The sequence below is a fragment of the Protomyctophum parallelum genome (genome assembly GCF_964188405.1).
Source record: "Protomyctophum parallelum genome assembly, chromosome: 11".
In the NCBI taxonomy this organism is placed as follows: Eukaryota; Metazoa; Chordata; class Actinopteri; order Myctophiformes; family Myctophidae; genus Protomyctophum; species Protomyctophum parallelum.
In genome coordinates this window covers 20,767,094-20,791,691 of record NC_139707.1, presented here as the reverse complement: position 1 = coordinate 20,791,691, position 24,598 = coordinate 20,767,094, and the positions used below count along the sequence as shown (strand labels likewise).

General features: G+C 42.9%; 2 protein-coding genes across 6 annotated transcripts in view; both read right to left on the bottom strand.

Annotated features, from left to right (window-relative positions):
- The window catches only part of fmnl2a (formin-like 2a), a 74,627-nt gene extending 59,830 nt beyond the window's left edge, over positions 1-14,797 (bottom strand). For all 5 annotated transcript variants that reach the window (XM_083776983.1, XM_083776982.1, XM_083776981.1 and 2 more), the window contains exon 1: positions 14,228-14,797. In XM_083776983.1, coding sequence (XP_083633109.1) covers positions 14,228-14,341 — 114 coding nt within the window. In that variant the 5' untranslated portion in view covers positions 14,342-14,797. The remainder of the gene's footprint in view (positions 1-14,227) is intronic.
- A 5,331-nt stretch (positions 14,798-20,128) lies between these two features.
- On the bottom strand, positions 20,129-23,489 carry sumo3b (small ubiquitin like modifier 3b). Its single transcript, XM_083777492.1, has 4 exons — positions 23,354-23,489; positions 22,706-22,834; positions 22,368-22,439; positions 20,129-21,286 (listed from the first exon to the last, which is right to left on the bottom strand). Exons 1-4 carry the CDS (start codon positions 23,372-23,374, stop codon positions 21,224-21,226), a joined length of 285 nt encoding a protein of 94 aa, XP_083633618.1. The 5' UTR covers positions 23,375-23,489; the 3' UTR covers positions 20,129-21,223.
- Positions 23,490-24,598: the final 1,109 nt, after the last annotated feature.

Below are 24,598 nucleotides of genomic sequence, written 5' to 3'. Positions count from 1 at the left end.
CCCGGTCCCACCCCCTGGCTCACAGGCCTATCACAGCAGCCTTCTTAGTCAGGACAGTAGGGTTTGTGTGAATGAGAACAACTCAATTCTAATTCTGAAACGGAAAGAGGATGGGACATCTCTGCCATTAAAAGACATTACAGCCACTCTGAAGAGTGAAGAGTTCAACTGCCCATAATTAGAAGTTAATTGCCCTCTTGACAAACACAATTATGAAAGTGTGGATGAAATGACTTTGGATTCATAAACTGCATACTAAACATACCCAAATACCAGCCATGTTGTTGAGTTGGTTTGGGATCAGCAGAAGTTGACCAAATAAAACAAGTGATACTAGGCCTGCACACAGGCCAGGCCAGATGTTGGGTTGCGAAAGTGTGTGGACAGAGGTGGAGTCCATGTTCCAATTCCAGGGAACAAAACAATATGAATCCAGGGGGAAAAAAGTGTGTATCACCGGATAAACAATGGTTCAAGGGAAATCTAAATGCTGTGGGCTACGAAATGAAATCATCGGTTTACTTCAATAATCTATGAAACAACGTTTAAAGTGAAGTCACAGAAGTCATAACAGTGTCATTATACGAGATGTAACTGTTCATCACAACTATAGTATTTACTACTAGTCCTCAACCGTTTGGGGATCCAACGTATGTGAGTTTGGGTTATGCGCTGTGCACAGTATATCAGGTATCGAAAGTGACTTTGTACTTGGTACCACTACCTGCAACAGTTCCAACACACGCATACATGCGCTTGTGCATCCCGTTGCGGAGCCACAAGGAACACCCACACACAGTCATCACTCATAATCAGCAAATGCGACCCGTCGCAAACACACCTGCACGCACGTGTCCTGTTTGCCGAGCCTTAAAGAACACACACACACAAGCTCATAAAAAGTAACTTCCAAGTTCCAACACACACACACGACCCATTGCGCAGTGTTCCTTTTGTTGACTAAGACTAAAAGATTAAGGTTTTTGCTATTTAATCGACTAAGACTAGACTACACCCTTTCAGAAGACTAAATAATGAATTATTCAAGACTAAATCAAAAGAGAGAAATGGAGTGGTGGTTTATTTTCCGAGGGGCACAGGCTAAAACAACAGATGGATGTTGCTGGCTTTAGAAGTGGAAAAAAAGGTTTTAATGCCCGTGTGCAAATTCTGAGTAATTGTTGATTTGTACTTAGTAAACACAATGTTTATTCCGTATCACTCACTATATTCAGTGAACACACTTGTAAACACACGTTCCCTCCATATTCACAACTCAAGTTCCCAGCGTTCACTGCGCATATGTGTAGTACCGTAAACTGTACAATAGAGGAGCCACTGTAATGACAGTTTTGGAAGACAGACATTTCATAAGTTATAGGTAGATGTCATCAAAATACAGTGTGACAGTGAAGAATATAAGATGAAGCCTAGTCTACAGTATGTATGTACTGTAACTCCAGCGACTAAGCGATGTATTAGGACACAATCTGAGCACTCAGTAATCAAACAAATGATACAATTTTGATTCAAGTCTAAAAAAAAATGTTTACTTTTTTTTTTAGATATGAACCGTTTCAGCTACCCCTGCCTTCGTCATTCAAGCTTAACATGACTACTTTTATTGATGGAAAAGTAGCATTGACATTTGGGGTGTTAGGATCACATCTATGAAAAGAGAAATATGCTTTAATAGCATGAACATAACAAAACAAAAGGTCTGGAAAACACTTAAGTGAACTGAACGGTTGTTTGGGGATATCAGATGATTATCCCTTATCATATTATATGGTAGCAGACAGCAGCCCAGATCCCTGATTTGCTTAGAGCTGTCACGGCTGTTTCTTGCTACATCATTGCCTCTGGGCTGGTCTTGGCAGCTCTAGTTATACTTCTGAAAGACCAACAGGCTCGAGTCTGAAATGTATCGTATCGTATGTTACACTACAAATTGGGACTCTGTAATTAACTAACGCTTTCAATCTAGCCTGCCACTGTGATGTCCCACATCATTCAGGACTAGAGTTTGAGTTGAGTTAAAATATGAGCTGCAGCGGTGCCAGCCACAGAAATGTTCACTGTGCCTTCATTTTACAATCTAATCAGGTTCGATACACCTGAAAAGTAGACAAGAAAAGTGCACTCCAAGGAGTGCAGGTGAATCTGAAAAGTCTGACTGATTCATATTGATTAAATGTGTACCACTTTGTGTGTCATTGGACAAAATTAGTCGTAGTCGAAAAATTTATGTTTTGAAGTAAACACAAATGGTGGAAAATCTAGTCTGGCACAAATGGGGAGTTGCGTCATGATCCAAGGAATACAGAAACCAAAGTTAAGACTACAGGTATATATATATATATATATATATATATATTTTTTTTTTTTCTTTTTTTTTTCTTTTTTTTTATATAATATCAGCCAAAACGTGAACAGCCTTATTATAGCGCCACCATGACACCAATTTTAAAAATTGGCAGAGGTTCTCCCTTGGCCTACTGGAAGTGTGCGTGCAAGGTTACACTCCAATCAAGCATCCCAGAGATTAGCGTCTCACAGACACACGACGGACAGACCAGGCGAAAACAAGGTCTCCGGCCTTTGGCCGTGCGGTTCATCCTTCCAGATACAAAAACTATATAACAAATATTAAGCAAAATTATAAATGTGTGTGTGTGGACCCTGTGAATGTGGGAGAATGAGATATCGTATGAAGACAGTTATTTGTGGGAAAACTGATCACCTTGACATCTAAAAAATGCCCTGCTATTGCTAACCACATACAAATAGTTTTTTTTTAATGCAGAGGATCAGTTGGTATTACACCAAATTAAGGAAACAAGAGGAAGACAGATCAGAACCTCAGGGGAGATATAGAAAAAGGGCAAGATTTGTGAAGAAGACAGATTATGAATCAGGTCCAAAGGCAACTAGACTTCTGTTCTGGACAGACGTCAGACGCTGATTACAGGCTTTACTCAGACATACTATTGGTCAGACTGTCATTAGACCGACAACCTACCTCAAACCCTAACCTAACCCTAACCGCAAGCACGGAGAAACGCATGTCGGACCAACGCATGTTCGGGAGTGATGGGTGATTTCCGCATGTCAGATCTTGGGTGTGTTCGATCTGCGTGTGCACCCCGCTGATCACCCCATAGTGATGATTTGATTGGCTGGGAAAAGTACATATTGAAGATAAAAGTGAGAGCAGAAAAGTGAAGACGCCAAAAGTGATGGGCCGAATTACTTTTGTGATGATTTGATAGGATGAGCACGGAATGTGATGTATGATGGATGATAAGAACGCCCTTCACTTCACAGTGTGAGTTTTGTATACTTTCTGTATTGTGTTGATGTGCGGTTATGAAACCCCATTAAAACGTAAGCGAGAAAAAAAATAACTAAAATATTTCAGGTCGCTCTGTTAACAAAACTGTAAAAAGGCCAAGGATGGACAAAGTCTACTAACTTTCCCAAGAATATATAGCCTTGTCCAATAGGCAGCAACTCTGTGGAATAATGTTAAGCAAATATGGGTGGCTCGGGACTCCTGGATCGCTGCCCTCCAAGGACACGCCCCCCTCATCTAGACTGAGTGGCAAAACATTGAGCAGCATGGAGTGTTGGAGTTTGGAAGCACTCGTTGGAAGTCACTCAACAGTCCTGCATACCACCTGTTTCTAAATGTCATATAATGCAGGAGGCAGCAAAATGTTGTTATTGAAAACAAGCACTTCCAAACTCTGACACTTAATCTCACACAAATAATCAAAAAAAAATCAAATTTTTATGAAACAAAAACGTTGCAGATAGAAATAGGAAGCTTTTCGTACAGCTGCAATGTTGGTGAGTTTAACATTGTTTAATGCAATCAGACAGGACTTTTCTGTTTGGATGAATGGGCTGTCAAGGCCAGAAAGTAGTTTTTTGCCACTCAGTGGGCGTTCCCGGCTTCCCGCATAACTTCCAGGTATGATGATGTGACCAGGGGGGGCAGTCAGACAGATATTTTGTGAAGCAACTAAGGAAATCGGGACTTCCTGAAAGTTCATATAATGGCCTGTTGTGGCGCTGTCATTGGGCCCAAAATAAAATGACCATAAAGTCGCGTATGTTCTGAGGGGCGTGGCTACCGTTACAGTTTATGATCGGGAGCCACCCCCCGTTCAGTCAAAATAAAAACCAACGAAGAAGAAGGGGGGGGAAGTCCGGCCTCATTGTCTGGGCCAGCCAATGGCCAAACGCATCTAGAAAGATGGCAACTTACAGTTCAAGGACTGACAGGCTTCATTTTCCGTCCATATCAGACCCGGAGAACGCTTTGTCCATATGTTTTTACAGTCTATGGATGTGACGCGCATACCCTCCAGCATACAGAGCTCTGCAGTACAGCAAGATGTGATAAGGAGCCAATTGGTAGCCTACTTCGGTGTTACTCCAATATCAAAATGTAAACATCCTTGACAGCTCAAGGCCTTCAAGTGGAACAAGACAACAAAAGAAAAGCAACAAGATAAGGCAGCCACTGGCACAGTGTAACTAGTACACGGGTCACGCCCATCGTCAGACTCAGCATGACACTTTTGACGGCTAACTCACTATAAAGGCACTTTCACACATTATTTTGTTATTATGGAAGTTTTAAAAAAGTTCAAAAAAACGTTTGGTCTACTCAGGCTTATGTGAACACTCCAGGCAGTTCTTAAGTGACATGAGACTGATGGGAGTAGCTAATGTGTGCGACTGTGCATAGCCTGCCCTATACTATCCAGACCCCGGCCCTCACCTTATCAAACAGGCTAGTTACCTTAATGTGTGAACGCATCTGAAACGTACATTCTCCTGTTGCATGCTACATGTGGGAAAGGCCAACACTGGACAATGTCCCGACTTGATTCCCCAGACATTTTCCAGTATTCAAACAAATGAGAAAGCAGCTTATGTTTGTTTGCTTCTCTGCTCAAGTTTATAACACCATGAACATAAAGCAATCAGTACATAACAAAACACCCTCTCTTCCACAACACTTGGGCGGCGGGCCAAACAATTACATTTTACAATACAACTGTCACCTTGGACCCACCCTGCACAAAGCCAGACCTCACCATAATGCATATGACCATTCACCAAAGGGGCAGTGCTCTCGCCTCCCATTATGTTTAATCCTGCTGGTTCACACACTGGAGCATGGCTGCGGCCAACAGAAGGGCACCAGGGTGGCCTTGTGCAGGCTGCATCATGCTACACGCCTACACCTGTTACTTACACAGTAAAGACCCACACAAGAAGACGTGTGAGATGGTACTTGCCAAGTAAAAGTCTGGATAGAGAAGTAAAGGCTAGTCCTAAATTGTTAAATTTGTTTGGAAAACTTTATTTGTAATAATATTGATATTTAATTTGGCATTGATTGAAATCACGAAAAAACATCAATGTATTTCTCAGACATTCTAATGCCAAGCTGTAAAACAGACTAATCCACTATACAGTGCAACAGGGGTGGTGTCTTTTTGTAGGCCAAACCATAAATTACTCCTACCATGGGAGCCCAACACAGATGTTCAATGTGATTTTTCCACAGTGTTTGGATTAATTTAAAGAATAAGCTCTATAGTCAGGGCTTATGATATTAACAGTTTGTTCAACTAGATAATCTCCACAAACACACGTTTAACTTGTTTTTAACCACACAGGCAATTAATATACATACGGTAGTAAAACAAGCATAACAGCATTAAAACGTCACGGTTGAGATATTAACAGATGTAATCTGTCATGGAGTATGAAACTCTTACACAGCATCCACACTATAACAGCAACAAAAACTGCTACAAATCAACAACCAAGTGTGGTCAGAGTCGCCGTTGAAGTGTTGCTCAACATCATAGGCGCCGGAGAGGGGGTCATTTGGGTCTGAATGTCCCCGCACTATTGGGGAATGACTTGTTGCGCAATCTTCGTTGTGTATTGGCTGTCGCTGCATGCTTGCTTCTCGCCGCAGCGACCAGTCTGGCTAGCCTACCCCACGTACAACGACCAGTCTGGCTAGCCTACCCCACGTACAACGACCAGTCTGGCTAGCCTACCCCACGTACAACGACCAGTCTGGCTAGCCTGTGTCATCAAGCATGTGTCCATGTGTGGGAGCGAGGACTTATAGGAAAATATAAAGGCTTGGGTTAAAAAAGAACAGGGAACTGGATAATGGCAAGAAATAGTTTTTTTCCCCCATTACATACAAGCAGGAGTTGTGTGGAAAGAGAATTGAGTGGAAATGGTGAAACAAATAGATATGATTGAATGATGCTACACTGTGTCTGATGAGCCCATTGCAAACTCACTTCTGGGTTTTAGGGCTATGCTATTAGCTGTTACAAGTACAACCCTCATTTCATGGAGATGTTTAGGACACAAACACTGTTCAGGAGTCTGCCTGCCATGATATTAGTCACACAAGAGGCCAGGCCACAGGCACATCGTTATTCCAATCCTCACCAAACATGGCACAAATGCTGTTCAGGGATGACAATAGTCACACAAAAACTAAATTGCACGCATGTGGGGCTGACTACAGTTACGTGTCTAACATTTCTCATTTCACAGAGCACGGTGGTTTAGAACTAAAGTAATTTACCATTTCACATGGCTATAACTCGAAGGCCATTGCTCTGATTCGCGCAATATATGACTGGATTTAAAGGCAGCATACTGTATAGTCGCCTGAAAATCAAGTAAGCCCATCATCACACATCCCTTTTGAGAGGAGCTGGATAGGCCAGCATGGCCATTACTGGATAAAGTCTCTCTCTTCAAGCAGTTTATGCTCAGTCAATTCTGTTATGGTTAATTGGCACGGGAATATCCTGTGGCTCAAACAAAATGTTGCTTCTGATCACCAGTCAATCAAACCCAAGAAACACGCATTCCCACACCCCCACAACCCCCCACACACACACACACACTCTCTCTCTCTCTCTCTCTCTCTCTCTCTCTCTCGGCCAAGTAGTGGCCATGGTGAGCGCTTCTCGCGGCCCGCTGGGTCTGGTGCCAGGCTCTGTCTTGGATAAAAGAGCAGCTCTGTTCCCCTGGCCTGCTGCACGGGATGCAGCGTCTACTGTCCTCACTCTGCTCCCCAGAGAGCAGCCATTGTTCTGCTTTTTAATGAAGAAGAGTCACTATTAGCATGAACATTCGAAAAATGCTAGCCTGACAATGTGCACGGCTCTTTACCTTCGTTCCCCACATATCTGTATTCTTTACACAGGACTCAGGGTGGACTGAGGACATGGTACAAAAGAAACCCAAAAGGGAAGCCAACAGGTTTCTCCCAATGGGACAAAGGGCTGTATCTGAATCTGAACATAAGGGCCATGAGTGACGGGTCCAGGAAGGTCTCACAACATAAATAATAGCAGCTATGTGAGGGTCCTTTGGCAGCCTTTAAACAAAGCAGCTTAGACGTAATCTAGGCAAACTATCACGAAAAGCAGCTATAACAACAGCTAAGCCTACCATCCCCATATGGCATTTAAACGAGCAATGGCCACAAACATCTCTGCCTCACTGACAGAAAGTCATGGCACTCAGATAATCAGATTCCATGTTTCCCAAATCAGATGCACGACTTCCTCCATGTAGGTACAACTTATTTCCATGAGAGCTCAATGGTTAACTGAGGCAGAGGAGCAGTCGTGAGGCCTAGGCCACATTCTTGTTGCACACAGTCATCTTCCTGTGCTCCAGTGTGATGCATGTAGACTAACCCGTTACATGTGACTCACATAGATTGAGAATATTCCAATCACTTGCCATAGTGGTTTCAACTGGTATGCATATAAAAGTTGCATCGAAGCTTAGCCAACATTCCATTTAACGGTTTTCTAAGTGATAGTTGTATTGCGTTATTGATTAGGCAACAGTCAAATTGATCAAGGTAGGAGGAGGTCAGCATGAACAACCGACAGTACTCTGGACTATCAGCATTGTGTATACTAAGTAAGCAACCTTGGAAGGTTGTCCAACTAACTACACATTTATTTCCCTCTCACTATTCAACTGCAATCCATCTAATTATTTACCTTGTAGCTAGCTGCACACATGTCACAGATGCTATGGCAACCACTAGTGAGGTGCAAGCCTGCAAACATGCTTCCAAGAAGAAAACACATGCTGCCATTTTGCCCTTAGTAGGAACATTTTTGTTAAGCCTACAGTATACAAAAACAGGTAGTTTTTGAAAAGCTAGATCTATTGTGATAGAACAGGACAGGAGTCTTCAATGTTTTAGGCCAAGAACCCCTTAGCTGAGAGAGATAAAGTAGGGACCCCCACTAATTATATACAATTGTGTTGTACAATTACAATATACAATATACAATTGTGTGTAAAAAATGTCATAGCTTTATATAGCTTGAGCTTCATAAGCTCGTTTGACAACACTATTGTCAGTGTGGGGTGCATACTTAGTTTAGACTAGTCATTGGTTAGACACGGGTTAAGGTTAGGCTTAGGTGTGCTTCCTCGTGGGAGGTTAGGTTTAGGGTGAGGGTTTGAGATAGGTTGTAGTTGTAGGACTAATAATGACTGGTCTAACAAATGACTAGTATAAACCAAAAAACTGTCTAAACTAAGTACTGCACCCGTAAGAGTTGTGTGTGTGTGTGTGTGTGTGTGTGTGTGTGTGTGTGTGTGTGTGTGTGTGTGTGTGTGTGTGTGTGTGTATTAACGTTTTTGTTTACAAATTATCTTTTCTATTTATAAGGTGGATTCATATTAATTTGGATTCTCAGACATTTGGCTCTGTACTTGGTCAGCTTTATTTCCCTCTGCCTAGACCAAATATCTTTACTGAAAATAGCAGATCTACAACAAAGTTTGTGATGCATTGTGAGCTTGTAGATCTGCTATAGTCTGTTGAAGACCACTGTGCTAGACTAAATGAGATGGGAACAGATGGGAATCACTCGGGCACAAAGAGAACAGTAGAACACAACTTCTTTTAAATGCTGAGTAAGAGATTAAGTTTTGGTCCGGAAGATATCCAGTCAGTAGCTTAAACAAAGATAGTTTGGGTCTAATTATTCTTCACTAGTCACTTCATGGTCAAGGTCAAGGTCATATCACATGATCATGATGTCACATGATGTGAAATAGCTTGTTTTATGGCAGCAGCCTTGGATTACAATTAGCCTGTGTCTAGTGTGATTGTCGGCTATGGGCCAAGGGATTCTCAAAAAAAAGACTATTCAACGGGAGCTTTTAGTTTAGTAGGAACAGAAGATTCACCCAGCAGAAAGCTTTGACTTTTTCAATTGGTGTGACCCAGTTCAATGACACGTCACAGCATCTGATGAGTACAAATTAAGGTTGAGACTGGAAATCAAACTGGGTCACCCCATAACACTTGAAAAAGCAACATGTCTTGCAACTGTTGCTAAACTATGGTACTAGCATATCATACTGTAAATCCAATTCAAAGCAAGGTGTGTTGGAACTTGGAGTTGGAATGCTTTCAAGTTGACTTGAACGTAAGCAAATCATATTCAAGTCAACACATGTGGTGTGGCGGTTACACTTTCATACAAAAGAAAGATATGAAAACGTCTGATCCACTTACATTCTTCCCCAGGCATACACTTAATGTATATGTCCAACCAGTACAGTGTGAATTAGCCTAACTCGATAATGCTGTTACACAGCAGTTCGTTTTAACTGCATGGGCTTACTGAAACAGACAGCGAATACTGCTGGGTAAAGCACCTAAATCCAGAGGGCCTAATGCGGCTGTGCCTTCACAGACGCAGCTTCTTTATCCTTGAGGGTTTTCTTAAAAGTCAAGAGTCAGTGGTTTGAAGGTGGTGTTTTTTCATAGCACAACATGGACCAGAAGTTGTGTCCTTGCTAGAAATTACAGTCTACACAGAGGTCAGTGCTTTCATGTGGTCAAATACAGTACAAGTGCCCAGGCCGTAGCGTAACGGTCTGGGCACCGGACTGGTGATCCAGTCGCGGTGTGCCGCGGGTTCGACTCCCGAACCTGACACGGCCTTTACCGCATGTCATCCCCCCATCTCTCTCCCGTTTCCTGTCAGCCTACTATCTGTCCCTTAAAAAATCAATAAAAGGCGTAAGCCGCAAAAAAAAAAAAAAAAAAAAAAAATACAGTACAAGTCTTTAATCCAAATGGTTCCACCATACCATGATCCAGAGCTGGGCTGTTGATCAAACATATAATATTCATGGTGGCAGCTTAGCTTTTATACAGTACTGTTGCTATTCCCTCACCTCTGGCCAGGGGAGATGTAGAAGGGAGAAGAGACAACTACATTGCAAACATAATTTTCAAGCTTTACAGAACCCTCAGCTAAAAGAGATATGCAAACATACATATTACCTCACTTTGCTGAAAGAGACTGCAAAGGGCAAAAAAGTGTTCAACTTTGATCTTAAGAGAATTTCGCAAAGTAAGAATGACCATCATTAGTATACAATATGAGAAATTACAGAAGACTAAAAACTAACAAACATGGGCCCCATCAGCCAGCCACAGTAGGTTTTTTATCAAGCAAAAGTTTCATCAGTGTAAGCCCAAACCACACCAAAGGGTCAGGTTTGGACAAAACGTTTGTTAAGGTAGACCACACCAATGCAACTCATTGCAACTCAATGAGTTGCATTGGTGTGGTTTACCTTAAAGCGTTTTGTTACCCGACCCTTTGGTGGGGTTTGGGCTTAAGAGGTCTGACAGGGTTATCTCTCTCTAATCAGTATTATCCTTGACTCCAAAAAAGGTCACCAGAACCATGCCTGCCACGTGCCACGTGCCACGTACTGAAGCGATCAATCGAGTCAGCAGCCAATAGCCATCAGGCGTAGACACACGCATCAGGGTATAAAAGGCAGTAAACACTAAGTACTGTGATTATAGCACTACATTCTCCTAATGCTTAAGGGTTTGCATCCATCATTAGCAGAAGGATGTTGGGGACTGGGAGTGACTATATACACACGGCCAGTTCAACCACAACCTCATCTTCTTCTCCAGCCAATATACAGGCAAAGTGACCTTGGCTTGACCTAACTTCTGTGCGTGCTGCGATGACCTTCACCACCACCAAGACTATATATCCCATGTGTATTTACTGCAGGCAACCAATACATTATCATAAATTGTAGGAAGCAGGTGATGCTGAAAGAAAACACAGTAGAAGTCCCAATTCACATACTGTAAGAGTGGTACATCATCCCTGCCCTGCCAATCCCCAAAGATATGCTGCCTCCAACATAGAATTGTATACATCAGCATGCAAGTAAGAAATGCCACCCTGATAGGAAAAGAAAACTGAAGATTTTCTTTTACTTTGTTGCATTATTGTGTCGCAGCGGAAATAGCCGGTCAACAAGCTCACATTGTGTTCCTAACAAGGTTTGAGCTTGTAGTTTGGCATTTTTTTGCACGCTACACTGTCATACCATAGAGCAGTGGTTTACAACCAGTGGTCCTTGAGGGGGTTCCAGGTCAGGGGTTGACAGTGACACTAAGGTCTCAGAGGCACTTGCCCATTAAGCAAATACAGGTCATTTTGTATTTTGTTATTTTGATTGTTTGCCTGTTGTCTCTCCTATGGTACCAACATCAATACAGTATGGAATTGTGGACAAAATCTTATCCACCAATAACAAAATATTCTTTAGTTTTGTGTCTTGAGACGCTAAATATCATCAAATGGTGGTCCGTGGTTCAAATGGATAATATATAATGGACCTTGGTATGAAAATGGTTGAAAACCACTGCCATAGAGCAGGGGTTTTCAACTGATTATGAACCAGGGACCACCACGCTGACTAATAATCAACCTGGGGACCACCACCCTGACTAAGAATCAACCTGGGGACCACTGTTGAGTTGAGTGAGGGGATATTAAAATCAATATCAAATTTGTTAATTTGAGGTGAATTAAATCAAGCCCTTAACAGTCAGTAATTTAATATGCTAGTCGTCCGGAGCTATTCCTTTGCATGGTTGCCCTACTCTGTTCTCTTAACCTGCATGATTATATGGGCACAATAATAGACTCAACCAGTCAAATCCGGTTCACTTTCTCTTGAAATTCAAACTCCCTTTCTGTGGAAGTTCTTGACATCCGACTTCCCAGTAAGTAATCATTACATAATCATAATCATGATCATACATCATACATGATGTATGATGTAATCATACATCACCAGGTCACTTAATGAACTAGTTCGTTTTCCAACTAGTGGTCGATAAAAAAACATACTAAATGCATGGCCAGGGACCACATGCAATACCTTCACGGACCACCAGTGGTCCACGGACCACCAGTTGAAAACCTCTGCCATAGAGCATAAAGTAGGCATTACACACAAATCAGTGATTTGCCTCCGTTTATCATGAAAACAAAGCTAGCTCTGTGCCATAAAAATCATTAACACACTGACGGGAAATAAGGCTAATCTTTGTACTTTTCTGCAGCCAAGTTTGTAGTCACACGTCTACAAATCTTCTCGTGTTGCTGACCCACATTTGTGCTTCCACATACTCTTGCCATTACTGCCTGACTGCAATTCAGGTGACCAGGAAGGGCCTAAAAGTACGGCAAGAAGTTAGCATTTGTTATTCACAGTACATGTTTGGCTTAAAGCACAGTACATGTTTGGCTTAAAGCAAAATAATATGAATATTGCTAAAAAATACTCCTCCCATTATCATGATCCACTATTAGCTGACGCAATGGTTTACAATCTCAATAAATGAGCAGCGCATAATGGTGAATGCTTAATGGATTTATTTTGTTATTAGACACCATTGGGGGGGTGTGTGCGTGTATGTGTGTGTATTTATCGATTCTGAGTTCTGACATCACTCTCTACGAGTGTGTGTGTGGTCTATCATCATTTTCAAGTGTCTTGTTTTCCATGGCAAGATTTCATTGTACTACTTTATTGTAATGTCACTGAACAGTATGGGTTGGAATGACTGAGGGTTTTGTTTTCTTTTTGTCTTATTTGTTGTTCTTTGGATTTTGTTGTACAGAAAAAAAAGAGAATATATATATATATATATATAGTACAAATGGTATAACATTCTATAATCTGCTCTTAATAAAACAGATTTGCCCCAAAAAAGTCAAAGTTGAGTCGTACTCGTGTCAGTGTCCAAATTCATATGTAATGTGTCCACGCTATCTTTAAGTTTGCATCACAAACATTTAATCGCCACATAACATCACAACCTGTAAACAAGTTAGATGGTTTTTGTTTCTAAATATCTGTGATTATGAGCATTCAATTACACTTATTAATACACACCTCCACTGTTGCTGGGACAGGATGTGTCTGATGTTTCAACATAACTGCTGGGATGCTGAACATTAGCAGCTGAGCCAGTGTCTGCATTCAAACAGGTGGGAAGGCACGCAGTAAAACCAATAATTAGCAACAGACTACTAAAAGGTGTTTCTTTCAGGGAATTCATGTGGTTACACTTGATATGTACTTTATGTAGGCAACATAAGAATTATTGTGGCTGGGCTATGTGTGTTTTGGGTCACACTGTCTAAATGAGCAGGCTACTGTGCAAAACTTTTCTAATGGCCAACCCCCAACATGGATCTCTTCATGTTTTTCCCAATATTAAGTCAATTGCTATAGTAGACCACAAAAGGCCCTGCTGCTAAATATAATAATAGTGGAAAGGCTGAATAACTTGTTGAGTCTAAAATGTGATGGTTGTGGGATTCAATTTGCGCACGGTCCCGCGACAACTTCACTTCGCCATTGCTTTGATGAAGATCAAAAGGCAGAAGAAATATGTCTCAGATAGCTCCGTTGTGTGTGTGTGTGTGTGTGTGTGTGTGTGTGTGTGTGTGTGTGTGTGTGTGTGTGTGTGTGTGTGTGTGTGTGTGTGTGTGTGTGTGTAAGAAAGAGAGAGAGATATATTTGAATGCATGCAGATGCACTGCCATGCAGTGATAACTCCCGAGTCCCGAGTCCTAAGTTTCATGTGCTTTCGTCGTTCTCGAAAACAAACCAGAAGAACTTTACAACAAAAGAACAGGCGTTTTAGGACGCAGGTCCAACCTACACACAGCTGTCCCATCCCAGGGCATTCAAGCATGGTGAGAACAAAGAGTTGGTAAAACACTTAAATGACCACCAAGGCATTCGTCAAATCGCGCATCGTTAAATGCGTGCTTACCAAAACGATAGCAAATCTTTCCTCCAGTTCACCAGGCTCCGGCATGGGGAGTTTCAGAGGCATATTATGACCCCTGAAGTCGTTGTGTTGGTCCATACTCCCTGCATTCCCCATGTTTTCAGGTTGTGTTCCTCTCCTGCACTTCTTCAACGAAGTCAAACTTTCCTCCTGCTCTGGCTACTTCGGAAATCTCGGGCAAGTCGAAACGAAAATATCCCGTTAATGCCCCTGGGAAGGTTTAGCCGATGTTCACCTGTTTATTCCCTCTTGGTCACTTCAACATAAAGCACATGTGTGAAAAGCAGCATAATGCGACGGGGTCCGATAAGAGGGGAACCCCCGTGGAGCATTTTCAGAGTAGAATGAGGTACTTGCAAACTTGACTCGACCAAATCAAACGTGTCCTTGTTATCCGTATCTTGCACAATTTCGGCTCCACTCCCAGTTGGTGATAATGACGGTGTGCATGATTCAAGCTTAGCAATCCCCCCCGTCTGTGGGTGAAGCTAGCTAATCCCTCCACTGCTGACTAGCTACTAGTCAAGGGGTCCACAGTACACACCGCACACAATCACATCCCTCCCTACAATGAGCTCTTTCAGAGGCAAGCCTCCTGGCTGCTAGGGCGTGCCAAAAGCCGTAGCTAAGGAGACGATAGTTTCTGTATTGCATTGTGGTAGTTTGAGTTTAATATTGAGTTGAGGGGGGTGAGAGGCAATCAATCAAAGTGATTCAAATCCGCCAACAGCATGGTGCCTCTCCGTTAGCACATTTCTTCAGTTATTCGGTAGGCTGCAGTGCTAACCACAACTTCGTGACAAGTTGAAGTTTGTCACTGACACAGCTGTGTTTCAATCTTCTACAACATATGTTAGGATGAAATCTGACCCTGAGTTCCTGACAGGGTGGGGTCCTTATTATTACACAGAAGATTACATCAGCAAGCAGTGCGTTGGGGAGGATACAGAGGTTCTCCAGATGCACACTGGTTGATAGTCTGTCTGATTCATGAGCTCATAGCCTATGACCACTAGATGTTCCAGTAAAGTGGCCATTCACTTGCTCAGGGGTACTGGAGATGGAGTAGCAGATATTGCAGGCTATTATTTTTTTGCAGTATTTTTCACAAGGCACAAAAATTCTCACATTTCTGAAAGTAGTGTATCCAGAATAAGAACATGCTTCATCTCAACACTGTGACCATCAGCAAATCCTAGAGTTTGATTGAGTATTTTATTAGCAAGTTTAGGAAACAGTAGGCAGTATAAGTTACAAAAGCTATGCTAAAAACTAGTAAAAAGAGAACAAAAGCCCCAGGGCTTGTTTCCATTGTGATCCTTTGTACTCAACAGCACTTAAAGCAATTCTAGATATATTTACAAACAGATAGAGGAAAATCTGTTATGTATTTTGAAATGTGGGTCACGGGCTATCCATTTATATGCATAGCCATGACATAAAAATATAGTATAAGACTAAAAGTATTATTTCATAATATGATACAGTGTGGCATTGATTACAGCTGAGCATTCATCTTCAGATCAGTGCAATATACATACTTTAGATGGATTGGAATGTCCATGTAACTGGTGTTAAAATCTTTCCGGTCATAAAATTGCCACCAACGTCCTAAAATAACCACACACGTGTAAAGTGAGTGGTGCAACTCCGTGTGGGGTTCCCCGGAAGTTCCAGACCCACAGGAACGGGGCCAGGGTGCCGGCCCGGTTCCGGCGAGCCGCCCCACATCCGAAACGGTCGAGAAATGACAGAGTTACCGTGTGGGGGTCCCCAGAACATCCATATCCCCAGGAACACACCCAGGGGGCCGGCCCGGTTCTGGCGAGCCGCCCATGTCCGAAATGGTTGAGAAATGACAGTTACCGTGTGGGGGTCCCTCTACTGTACTGTACTGTAACACCCGCAAGTTCAATGTTTTCTTTTTTTAAACGCCATTGAAAATGAAGGGAAATTTTACGTCATATTGTCCCTCATTATGTCATATTGTCTCTTTATTGTTAATGGCACTTATTGTTTGTGTTTGTTTGTTTTACATCACCATTACATCACCTAATCAACATGAGTTAGACTTTAATATATTAGCGCCCCTCACTTCACACAGGTGTGATTTTTGTTATAAGTGTATAGACTATTTGTACGTATGTTCTGATGAATTGAAAATGGTGGACCCTGTTGTAAACAAGTGTAATGCTTTATGATGGTGTCATCCAAAGTAACAGTTTGTTGTATTTACCTGTGCTTTCATTTGAAATGTACCCATTCTGCATACTGCTAATAAATTAACAATCAATCAAAATAGCCCCGAACTACATACTGTACATTCCTCCATTCACACACACTCATGCACTCACCGATGGCAGAGGATAACAGAGGAAGGCACAAACCTCCTCATCATGAGCAGTTAGAGAATTAACTGTGAACGTTCCAATTCCAAATCGGCTGCTATCAGTAGCTCCTGAGGCACTACCACCCCACTTGTTTGAACAATATATATAGGCCTACCTATTATGTTCTCACATTAATGTACAACAGGGCCTACAGTACATAAACAAACAATAGTATCTACTAGCTACAGGCTGTCATCAGGCCACAGCATAATGAATCTGAATTGGAGAAGGAACAACTTTGCAGATAGCTGACAGTGATGCACTATACACAATAACTGAATGTGAGAAGAGAATGAGATTATAACACTTTGTGTGCGTGCGAGACAGACAGACAGACAGAGAGAGACAGGGAGAGAAAGAGAGAATTGTTTGTTTGTTTGATTGTTTGATTGAGTAGGCCTACAGGTCAATACAAATTACAAAATCACTAAGACTTGTTTACATAAGGGTCCTCTATTTTCAATTCATCAGAAGAGAGAAAGAGAGGGGGGTTTTATTTCAATAAGGGCCAATAATAACTAGTGTTGGGGAGTATTAAGCTACATGTAGCTGAGCTACGTAGCTTAGCTACATTTTGCTGTAGCTTGTGGTATTTTAGCTACATTCATATTTGTGTACCTCGTCAAGTAGCTCAGCTACTTTTTGGGTCATTTTTTGTAGCTTAGCTACTCAAGTTACAAGCTACAATTTTGGGGAGCAGGGGTCTCCCAGAGGGGAGGAGGGGTCTCCCAGAGGGGAGCAGGGGTCTCCCAGAGGGGAGATGGGGTCTCCCAGAGGGGAGCAGGGTGGGGGGGTTTCCCAGAGGGGAGCAGGGTGAGGAGGGGTCTCCCAGAGGGGAGCAGGGTGGGGGGGTCTCCCAGAGGGGAGCAGGGTGAGGAGGGGTCTCCCAGAGGGGAGCAGGGTGGGAGGGGTCTCCCAGAGGGGAGCAGGGGTCTCCCAGAGGGGAGCAGGGTGGGGGGGTCTCCCAGAGGGGAGGAGGGGTCTCCCAGAGGGGAGCAGGGGTCTCCCAGAGGGGAGCAGGGTGGGAGGAGGGGTCTCCCAGAGGGGAGCAGGGTGGGAGGGGTCTCCCAGAGGGGAGCAGGGTGGGAGGGGTCTCCCAGAGGGGAGCAGGGTGGGAGGAGGGGTCTCCCAGAGGGGAGCAGGGTGAGGAGGGGTCTCCCAGAGGGGAGCAGGGGTCTCCCAGAGGGGAGCAGGGTGAGGAGGGGTCGGTCTCCCAGAGGGGAGCAGGGTGGGAGGGGTCTCCCAGAGGGGAGCAGGGTGGGGAGGGGTCTCCCAGAGGGGAGCAAGGTGAGGAGGGGTCTCCCAGAGGGGAGGAGGGTGGGAGGAGGGGTCTCCCAGAGGGGAGGAGGGGTCTCCCAGAGGAGAGCAGGGTGAGGAGGGGTCTCCCAGAGGGGAGCAGGGGGAGGAGGGGTCTCCCAGAGGGGAGCAGGGTGGGAGGGGTCTCCCAGAGGGGAGCAGGGGGAGGAGGGGCAGGGGGAGGAGGGGTCTCCCAGAGGGGAGCAGGGTGGGAGGGGTCTCCCAGAGGGGAGCAGGGGTCTCCCAGAGGGGAGGAGGGGTCTCCCGCATGTACATTCTCAATTTAACGCTGAAAAAAAAAAGTAGCTGAGCTACTTTTGCCTATGTAGCTGTAGCTTTACAAGCTACATTTCTCCAGGGGTAGCTATGTAGCTTGATCAAGCTACTGCCATGGTGAGCTACTTGTAGCTTTACAAGCTACGCTTTCAAAGTAACTTCCCCAACACTAAGGATGCCATGGTAGCACATGGAGATTGGGAGAAAAACTACAAGCAAGACTTGAAAGTCTATAAAGAAGATGTGTATGAATGAATCCTTCTGCAGGTCAGCCACTGAGCACAATGTCAACTCTGCAGCTCTAATTGAACTGTGAGGCATTTAACTAGACAAAATGGTCAGTCAAGTGTCCTCACTGAAACAAAATATGGTAAAAAACTATGTTCAATGAAGACCAATGTGAGGGAGGGGGATGCCACAGCTGCTCTACTCTGAGACCATAGACGTATGAGAGAGGCTTCAGATTGCTCTGTAAGGAAATGTAAAATGCAAAACAGATGCCAAAATGAAGGCAGCACAATCAAACCTCTGTGTAAGGAGCCTCACAGGGAGACCATTGCACAGATGTTGCTAAATTTATCCATGAAGCAGCCAAAGGAAGTAGTATTCTTAAATTCTTAAATGAGAGCAAGCCAGTCCAGAACATGTTGCCATTCAACCATGACCAGGCTAGACTGAAGCAAGAAAACATTGTCTTGATTTTTAGAGTGACGATCTACCCACCCACTGATCTCAGAAGCTAACCACATCTTATCGGGCTAACATGAAGTGGCCCGGTCCGGGCACCTAGACACCTATATGTAGCCTGACAGTGTGTCACAGGTTTGAGTCCTGATCCTGAGATCCTGAGTCCACACACACACACGATGCCAGACCATTATGGAGATATTTTTGAAACTTCAGAGCAATGATGCCCTCTAGTGACAAATGCATAGACAATCTTTCTCACCTGTTTTCTTTCAATGGATGAGTTTTTCTCAATGTTGCCCTTGGGCAAACCAATCTTTCTTTTGGCAAACACGCAAATGTTTACTGTTTGCTACCATGCTACCAGTGTTGATTATGTCTTATTGTATATTATTGTCTCAATGAATTGAATACACAGGACCACAATGGAAACAAGCGGCAAGACTAATTGTGTTACAATGGTTAGAAATGTAAACCACACTCTTCTCAGGCTATCACAGGTACTAACTTAAAAGGTTATTTTATTCAGTCAGTGTATAGTACAGTAGAACTGACCAATTCTACACTAATGTATTGGCACACACTATGCAATTTACAGTCACTTGGAAAATGTACTTTGGTCAATTATTTCTCCCCTTCAATAATACCAATTGGTATTGCATTTTTTATAATTTAGTAGCCTTTACGAGGTATAACTAGCAATCACAGAATGAGCAACACTGCTAAACATGTGAGTAGCGCCCCTAAAAGGCATTATTTGGTGTCAGCCCTGGTACCATAACCCATTTCGAAACTTAGTCAGTGGTCATCCCTCCCCATCCCAGGAAGACAACACACCAAAGCAGACCAGTTCCTCACTCTTGCTTCACTGAGGAACCAATAGGCTTTCTTCCAGAGATAACAGGCAAGACAGTCAGTACCACAGACAGATGTCAGAGTTGCAGAGCCATGTTCAGGTGCCAGTCACACACCTGTCACCTGACACAGAAGCATATTGGAGTTTGGCCAATTTCTTTGTACAGGGTACCACGCATTTAGCTGTGTTGCGTTCTTCAACAATTGCACAGTAGTTATAACTCATTGTAAAGGCAACTAATCAAGGATACAAAATCCTACAATTGGTATTATTGAATGGGAGAAATAATCTACAGAATTAAAGTTACAAAACATTTTGCGAGGAGTTTAGTTGCACTGTGTTGAACATCAGTGGAAGTAGAATACAGAAATTCAAGTGTCCGAGTACCAAACTATAGTTTATTGTATACAGTATAAGGACAACAAATAATGTACAAATCAAAATAAAGATCTGTGGAACATTTGTTTGCCAATATACCTTTTCCAGACATTTTGACATGCCATGAGTAAACACAGCTGAAGACAATAACATTAATTCCGGATACATTAGGTTCCACTACACCATCATGACGTTAATTGTATGAGTGATGCCTAAATGAAAACAGATGAATCGGCTTACCCTTCTATGGCATGTCAAAATGTCTGTGAAAAAGGTCCATACCACCTTCTAAAATCTGCCAAAAACATAGGTGGACATTCTCAATTTCAGCTCCAAGCATATTAGGCCTCAAACAACAACCAACTCTAGTATCTCAATAACACTTGAGATTTGCACGACTCCTCACTCCACCAAAATAAGTAACTTTATAAAAAGTACATAACATTTTTTCAGGAGGAGCAGTCTTGGTAGGGACTGGGAATCATTTCTGGACTGAGGCTATTGACGAGTGATTATGAAACAATTTTATGATCAGAATTATGGATAGAAGGCAAGATAAAAACATAACAGAATTGTTCCCATCGTGTGGAGACCCAAGTGTTAAGGGATTTTCAACCTCCCGTGATCTTCTCTCTTGTCATATCAACTTAACCATTTCTTTTAGAACACTCGTCATTTCACATTTGGTCCTGAAAATATCGCCTGTCTTTAATTACCTTTCAAATCAAATCAACAATGGGAGTGACACTAATGAGGTAAGGAATCCATATAAATCTTTCTCTGTACAAAAACAGGCAAACAGCATTTCTCAACCTAAATGTTTAAGGTAAAATGAGCATGGATAACTCAGAGCATGGATAACTCAAACATGGATGACTCAAACATCAATGTAAAATAAAGTTTGCCCTGCATCTCAAAGTTAGGACGTGGCCTCCATGAAAGAACTCTGCCTGCTTGAATGAAATGTGGTGATTGGGGTTTGGGCAAGCAGATGAGAAAAATAAAATAAAAAAAATAGAAATAAACAATTACACAAAGGAAAAAAAGGGGGCAGATGCTCTTTCAAGTGTTGAGTCCTCTGTGTTAACTTTCCACTTAAGAGGCACCTCCTGTCTGTTGTTGAAATACATCAATAGTGTCCTCATCTTCCATCTCCAACTGTAAGAAAGATATTTACCAGATATTAGCAAGAATATTCTGTTTGAGCAAAGCCTTCAAATAACTTTTTGAGAAGACGTTTTAAAAAGATGTTATGGACTGAATTTAAAAATAAAATCTTGTGAGTAATCATATTGTGAGTTTTTTTAAATCTCACTGCCAGCTGCAGAATCAGCTGGAAGCTACATGTTGATATTATGAAAAACAAACTATGGTTGTGAGATATTCTTTATATATATATATATATATATATATATGCTCAAGGACACTTCAACACTAACTCTGGGGGAGCACGGGTTCGAAGTGGCAACCTTGCGGTTACCATCCAGCCACTCTACCCCTAAGCCACCACCGCCCTGCTTGCTGTGATGTCAAAGTCACCACTAGAGCCCTGCCCCCCCCTTATTCCCCCGCCCCCCAACCGTTTCCAATGCGGGCGGCTCGCCGGAACCGGCCCAGACTCATGGGCGCTTTCCTGGGGGTCTGGATGTTCCGGGGACCCCCCGGGGCGCCCACACGTAGTTGAACCACTTACTGAACAGCTCACTTTGAGCTGCATTTCATGTCATGAAAGGTGCTATACAAATTATTACTTCACACAGGTGTGATTTTCTCCTTTTCTTGGCATGGCGCTAGAAGCTCAAAGGCCAGTCGAGTTTACTTTACATAATACAGCGGCAGTAACATTAGCGACTTTTCATGAGTCAAACCGCCGGGATCATTAATTTTGTAACAGTTCTTATTTGATGAATTAAACAAACCTATTGGAATTCATAAGTGGAAAAAAGGTGAGATGCGTAAATTGCATCTAATCTGTTGCCTCCTCAATTAACTATGGAAAAATAAACCAACAAGAGGAAACGGGTATACCTACAGGAAACCCGGGTTGTGCAAACTTTATACACCCCAAAAACATATTCATATAATTTCTTCTGACACATGCTCATGATAAAAATGGTACCATAGTATAATGATCATTATTTAGTGTAGACAAATGAAAATGGGAGAAGTCATCCACAAAAATGAAAGGTCTTGGTTTTCTTCAAAACATGACAAGTGGTTTTCGATGGAGATCACCCACCTGTGCAGGTGTGTCTGTTTCGTTGATAGGCTGGCCATCAAACCTAAACCTTATCTGACGAATTGACAAACCCTGTTGAGGACAGAACAGACAGACTTAAGATCGAAAAATGAAAACAAATGATCTAATGCTGAAACAAAGGCTTACACAAGATTATAAACTGCAGCAAACACAATCAGTACAGAACTGGCGTTCAGTTGCTGCATCTATCCGTAGGCCTATAATTAGACTTAGCATTACCTGAGTGATTGATATATTTATTAACAGTTTGCTACCATGTTGTGTTAATACACAATTGAAGTCTGTTTCAAGTTTATGACTTCATCAGGCTGACTTACCTGTCTTTCGCAGTATGCTTTCATTAGTTTGCTGAGTGGAGTGTGCCTCTTAATTTTAAACTGTACGACTGATCCATCTTGCCCAGCTACCTTGAGGTTGATGTGGTCGTTCTCAGTCTTCACTCCTTCCTGCAACACACAAACGTCATCCTCGTCAGCTAATTACCTCGCTACCACGCCGGCAACATAAACCTAGAAGCAACGGTAGTAGTAGCATAAGCATTAGCTAGCAAATCAGCCGCACACAGACACGGACAGACGTCAGCAGCCCCGGCTGGTTTGCGTAGCAGGCCAGTCTACGGTTAAACTGGCGCAGAAAGCCACAATGGCGCAAATACAAAGACCATTCATTTCATTAGATATCCATGGTTCAGGAACAATGGGTGGGCTCCCATACTTTGTTTAGTAGTGGAAGATATACACAACACTGCAACCACACCAAAGACTAACGATGGAATACGACGCAATAAATACAGACCCGCAAATTAGTCTACCTTTGTTTTCTGACTACCCGCTCAAATGCGGCAGCGGCACAGGGAGCCTGGTAGATATGCTAGGCTAGCCAAAAAGCTAACATTAACTTGCAAGTGGCACCATCGAACTACAAACCTATACAAAATAGTAAGTCATAAAAACAACGAAACTCACCTTTGGCTTTTCTTCGGACATCCTGCAAATTAACTGAACAAGACCTTGTTAGTTAGTTATAGACTGACTTGTTAGCTTGGAAGCTAGCAGTGTGATAGCGAGTTTTCAGCTCCTCTCAGTCTCCTCCAATTCGACCAGGAGCGCGCATAGAATGCAAGTATATGATTGGCTCCCGATGGTCACGTGTTCCATTTCTTCTCGGGACCGCGTATACGTGAGCGCGCATTTGAATTTGCGCATCCCCGTGAGTTTAGGTAGACTCAGAGACTTAGAAATATATGGCTCATATCAAGACAAGACTATATATATATATATTGATTGAAATGTATTAACAGTTTGCAGAATTACAGTACATTTCAAGCACAAACTCAATACAAAGACTGTTAACCCAATTAACCCAATTAAGCATTACACTTGTTTCCACCTTGTTCAATTCATCAAAACATTTAGAGACATGTATACAAATAGACACTTCTATATAGTTAAAGAACAGAACAGGAATTCATCATAAAGGAAGCAAAAAGGGAAAAGATGGGGGGGATTCAGATTTGACAGGGGCCAGTTTCGAATTGCAGCCATCCATAGGTGCCCTTTGAGAGCGGTTTTGAAGGAGTCAAGGGATTCACATGTCTTAATGACTGTTGGTAGGGCGTTCCACATTTTGGTGGCATAGGAGCGAAAATAATTTAGTCCCTTGTTTGTGCCGAATCTGGGTTGTACATGGTTTGTTGCACTCCCTCTGGTGTTGTGGGTGTGGACCTCGTTGCATGGGTATCTTGGTGGTGTATCGAATCTTGTGGACCAGACCCATTGCAAGATGCTGTACTCTGTCGTCGACCCTAAGCCATCCCAGCCTGTCAAAGTGGGCAGGGTTGAGGTGGGTTTGGGGGGTGAGGCCAAGTAGGAGCCTGACCAGTTTGTTTTGGGAGGTCTGGAGCCAAGGTGCTGTGGTACCAAGAGGTGCATGCATAGTCAAAGAAACCTTGTACGAGGGCTCCTGTTGAGGTCTTCAAGGTGTTTTTGTTGACCAGTGAGGAGATGATGAAGACGTTTCGAATTGAAGGGGACCAAAGCACCAAATCCGGCCTGAGGTTGGTCGTAGCAATCTCGGCTGGGAAGCAGAGTCTCTGCTCCAGGTCAACCAGTAGCCATCCAGTCTCGTGCTGCTCCCAGTTGTCCGGCCTCTGGTTTTGATGGGCGGGTCTTTGGTAGCTTCTCGCCTTCACAAACAAACTGTGTTGAAGA

Coding starts and splice junctions, on each gene's coding strand:
- sumo3b (XM_083777492.1), bottom strand. CDS start 23,374: ATGTCCGAAGAAAAGCCAAAG. Junction 22,440..22,705: donor AAGCATACTGCGAAAGACAG/GTAAGTCAGCCT, acceptor TGTCCTCAACAG/GGTTTGTCAATTCGTCAGAT. Junction 21,287..22,367: donor AAACAGACACACCTGCACAG/GTGGGTGATCTC, acceptor TCTTTCTTACAG/TTGGAGATGGAAGATGAGGA.